The sequence below is a fragment of the Anopheles darlingi genome, chromosome 2 (genome assembly GCF_943734745.1).
Source record: "Anopheles darlingi chromosome 2, idAnoDarlMG_H_01, whole genome shotgun sequence".
Taxonomy (NCBI): domain Eukaryota; kingdom Metazoa; phylum Arthropoda; class Insecta; order Diptera; family Culicidae; genus Anopheles; species Anopheles darlingi.
In genome coordinates, this window is record NC_064874.1 from 4635274 (window position 1) to 4640000 (window position 4727).

Sequence of the window (4727 nt, forward strand, 5' to 3'; positions counted from 1 at the left end):
CATTTCATGATCCGAAGCTCAAATACAAACAGAAGCCCGGTTTTTGGTTGTGCGAGTCGAAACGCGAGTAATAACCATCATTATTGCCATAAACACTGCGCCAACCACCGCTATTTGACGATTATGTATGACAACAAAGGTGTCGTGCACCGTTTAATGCCAATGACTCTCCGGTGCTTAGGTTCGGGGTTTTCGTAAGTTTCACGAGCCCATTGCTCTCGGTGTCAGTCAGTAGTGCCCGGGGCTAATGGTGGTGGTGGTGTTGGGTTTAGTAGGTCATACTAGAAGATCGCAGTCGGCGTTGCACGCGTGTCGTGCCGGACGAAATCTGGTTCCGACGGAAGAAAGCGCTTGCACCTTTGCGTGTTTCAAACACAGCACGTGAGAAGCGTCCCAGACCCAGTCACGGGATCAAACAATGAACCAACGGCCCATCCCCAAATGACCCGGAGGGCCATCATCTAAATCATCGTAAACATTATCACCCAGAATAGCTAGCACGGAAGATGACGATTATTGTGCTTGATCCGTGGATCATGAACTTGTTTTCGTGATCATTTACACCCCATCCCGGTGCGGGAAAACCGTGTACCATCGCGACCTGCTTCATGGACGCATTACTCTTTCATCCTCACCCAAAAGATGCAGTTACGATGCACCTGTTGCAGGACGGGAGAAAAGAGATCTTAACCCAGGACTCAGCACCGGAATTCCGTCTTTGTTTTGGCCTCTGGCACGCACCAAAACCGTTCCCAACATTGTGTTTATGCTCGTTCATGCAGCGTTCGTGTGTTTACCCATAAACGCCCATATTTGACCGACAACCGCCGGTGTAATTAAGAACTTTTGTTTCAATTGTCTCGGGGCGGATTGTGGCCACCCAAAATCAACGCCACTTCCTCTGGGCGACGCACCGACACCAATCATTGGTGGGAAAAATCTCTCTTTTCATGCGCATTCATTTGTTCAATTGGAAAAAAAGTGGGCAGCATCGTAAAGCGTGAGTTTCCCAGCGCGCTATCACATTCTACTGCCTGTCTCTTATCCGGTGCGTGTGAGGTCGGATTGATAGTAACCATTCTTTGCCGGTCACTTTCTCCTCACAATCGTGAGTTGTAACTGTCTGAAGCATGCAGCAGACATGCCGGCGAACCAACCGTTGCTCCATTTTACCTGTTGAAACTGAAGTGCGCTTCGAGTTCAACTATTGCCCCGCACAACGGAACGCAATTCAGTTTTACAGGCCTTAAGGAATAGGCTAACCTTCAGAAAGCGTTGTGCTAGTCTTGCATCGTAGCTTCCGTGAAGAACGATTGCGCCTCGTGTCGAGGCAGGTCGAGCCGGAGGAAGGAAATAAACTATTTACAACCAACCGAACGACGTGCAACCAACTAATCAAGCGTAAAATTCTCATTTGGTGTTTATTGCTCTGCAGCCACGATGCGTTGGGGAACCACTGGCTTCATGCTCATGGCTGAATACACAGATGGTTTATGTTATGTTTGATGTTCCATTACAAACAACAAACAAGGAAGCGGGATGGCGCGATCGGTGAGCGGACAGAAATCATGTTCAGTGTGCCGAAGATCCTTTGATCGTAGCGTAGCATCCGTATCCTTCAAGGACAAACAGGACAACAGGTGAATCCTCCAGCATAACTTAATGCATATTGTGTATGTAATGCTTTATCATTGTTTATAACAGCGATAAGAACATTCGTCGTAACTCGTAGTATGTTTTGCGTACCACCAACCGACCACAAAGCTCTCTTATGAGTCTATGCTCCTTGAACGAGGGGCAGTTACAACTCTACTACACGCGTTAGTACGTTGCAGACCGCTCGAGGGGAGGATGAAGGTGTTGTAGATAATTGTATGCCCCACGAATGGCCCCTAACGGCTGGCATTCGGTGGGTCGTTGGGGCGGCGTCGAAGTGCAACAGAAACAGTAGCTTTTCGCAACACACAAGTCTACACTGGTCGATGCTGGCCGGCTGCATGGTCCGTCGGTCCATGGTGCGTTGTTGTTGTTGGATGCACTCGAATGAAAATGCACCATAGACAAGGGCCTCGGCCAGGCGGCCACCGAAAAGATGATGCTATAATGAGTGCCACCTAGGTCTTTGCTGTCGGAGTATGCTCGGTGGCGGCCGCCGTCGCCGCCGCGCCATTATTGCTGCTGCTGTTGGTAGTTCCTTGAACGACGAGACGATGTTGATGTTGTGACAGCATTGCGGCATTGTGACGCATTGTACGGTGTGTATTGTGTGATGGCGAAACAAGGATACGCATGAGCATACTTTTAGATGCCTTAGAGCAAGATAATCCACCCACGAAATGGGGCCAGACGAAATAAGGTCGTGCCGTTACGAAACAATCGATGCGCCAGGCGGACCGATGGGTGAAGCAGAATGAAGGAGAGATCTAATCTCCAGCCTGCTAGGCCAGAATTCATTCTCAGCCACATGGTCTTGGTACATGAAGTTTTATGTTCTCTTTTAAAAGGGTCGGTGAAACTACTTCTTCCGAAATTTCTTACAAAACTCACACGGACCGTTATTTCAAGAAATGCACCAAACCATAAAACAAGCGCACATGACCTTCAGGTGACAATCAGTGGTGCCCCATACGTATTGTTCCCAGTGCACACGCGGTTTCGTTGCCATCGTTACCGTGCATCGCCGCTTCGAGTGGCAGTGTGGCCTTTCACAAGCCCTGTCTCGTCGTATCTAGGCTACCGGTGTAATTACAAAATTGTGTCCAAATTGCATAATGCTGCCACATGTGCGACGCACCAGATATGCCGGAACTAGCCTGGAAGTCTAGTGCATGCCTTCATGAGCTGACCGGCACGATAAACACGCAAACGAGGTTGACGAGGTGTTGTTGCTACATCTATTTCCCATTTCCCCGGAGATGCTTCAAGTGTTTCTGTTGTTCTCATTTTTTCGTGACCCTCACTCCGCTCAAACCCCGAGGCCTCAAAACCCGGAAGCGGGGAAACTCATTTGATGACATCGTGCCTTTTTTTCACCGGAAAAACGGGGCCGTTGGCATCGAAATGCGTCGATCAAGTACCGCCACGTTACGTGTGCGTAAGAAATGGCGTGCGCCACACTTTTAATAATCCCAACAAATAGCTTAACCGGCCAGCCCTTTCACTATTGATCTCGGTCAATTAATAACCAGCCGGATGACCTGCCACTACATCTTTGGGATTCACTTTCCTGCTCGGCCGCAAACATGCGGAACCCCGTGATGAATTTCCCGGCATCAGCCATTCAGTGCCATAGTTTCAGCGGTCGGTTCTCAAAATATTGATCAAACAAGGTCGAGGCCTCAATCCGAAAACGGTGCCCCGACACGGCTAGCGACGCGTGAAGCAGCCTCGTATTCAGTTCTCGGTGAGCCTTTCGACATTCGACTCCGACCGAACCGAATCTAATTTTCTCCGATCCCTTCCGGAATTCCGCCCAGGTTAGATGGCATTTTTCACACCATTTTTCGGTGTTCCAGCACCAAACAAAAGCCACTCAGCCGCTCTGCTCTGGCTTGGTCTCGCTTTTCCGAGATGAAAGTGAAGCATCGAACAACAAAGAGGCTAAAATAGAAATCGATTGTTTTGGGAGCAACAAAGTTCCGGTGCGACGCGACAGAACAACAACGCCGCCCGCGTTAACGTGTGCTTGGGCGCGCGATCTGGTGGATAACGTGACTAACGACGCGCCGTTTCACGTGCTGGAAGTGTCCCATTTTCTAGTGCTCTCCTCCCACCAGCTCCTCCACCGCAACCGCAGTGTGTTGTTTTGTGATTGAGAGATTTTGTTTCGCACCATTGTTTCACACCACGCACATCACCGCGATGCGAGGCCAATGGTGGTGGTGGTGGTGCATGAGATGATCTTTTTTTGCAAAAAAAATTCTTCGCTCCATTCATTTCCCTTTTCTTTTCTCGCACCTCTTTTTTGTCTTCATTAACTTTCCCAAAAGCGCGCCATGTTAGTTTTTGGGGTGGCGGTGGCGGTGCTGGTGATGAGGTGCGTTGTTCGATCCGCATTTCCTCCTTTCGCCGCGATGCTCCAAACACCCAATTCATCTTCAATCAAATGATTTATTTATGCGCCGATTGGTGGTGCACCGGCTGCAACATGGTTGCAGAGGCTAAAAGCAGCGTGTTTTATGCTGCATAAAATGCTTTGTTCCGGTATTCAACCAGGACGGTGGTGGAGTGAGAGTGAACAGTGTTTTCCCATGAGCCCCACCGGGGCACGATTCGCGGTCTGGTGGAAACGCACATGGGAAGTATTCCGATCACAAGCCCTTTTTTCCGATTTCCGATAGGAAGACGAACCACGGACGCTCTGATCTGCAAACGTGAAACGTGAGCGAAACTCCGCGGAGGAACCGACAAGATGTCTAGCCAACCCAAGATGGCATCGGAGATAGGGGCGGCCGAGCAGTACGAGATGGATCAGCTGGCGGAGGCGGAGATTTCGCGACTTCAGAAGCTCCTCCGCACACTCCTCAACGAACGGTCCATCTTTCTCGATGGCAAATCGAAAGCGATGCGCAAATTCGAGCAAAACATTCGCGTCCTCGAGAAGGAAAAGCAGCAACTGCAACTGCAGCTGAACTGCGAGGAGAATGGAACGCACTCGAAGCGTGAGCTGGAACTAGAATCCGTGCTGGAGCAGGCTTACGAGAGCCAGGAGAAGGCCCAGCAAGCGC

At 50.0% G+C, this 4727-nt stretch overlaps 1 protein-coding gene across 1 annotated transcript in view; it reads left to right on the forward strand.

The window, feature by feature from the left end:
- Window positions 1-4411: 4411 nt before the first annotated feature.
- The window catches only part of LOC125952269 (coiled-coil domain-containing protein 63), a 1591-nt gene continuing 1275 nt past the window's right edge, over window positions 4412-4727 (forward strand). The window contains exon 1 of the mRNA XM_049681638.1: window positions 4412-4727. This exon is cut by the window's right edge and continues 750 nt beyond it. Coding sequence (XP_049537595.1) covers window positions 4412-4727 — 316 coding nt within the window.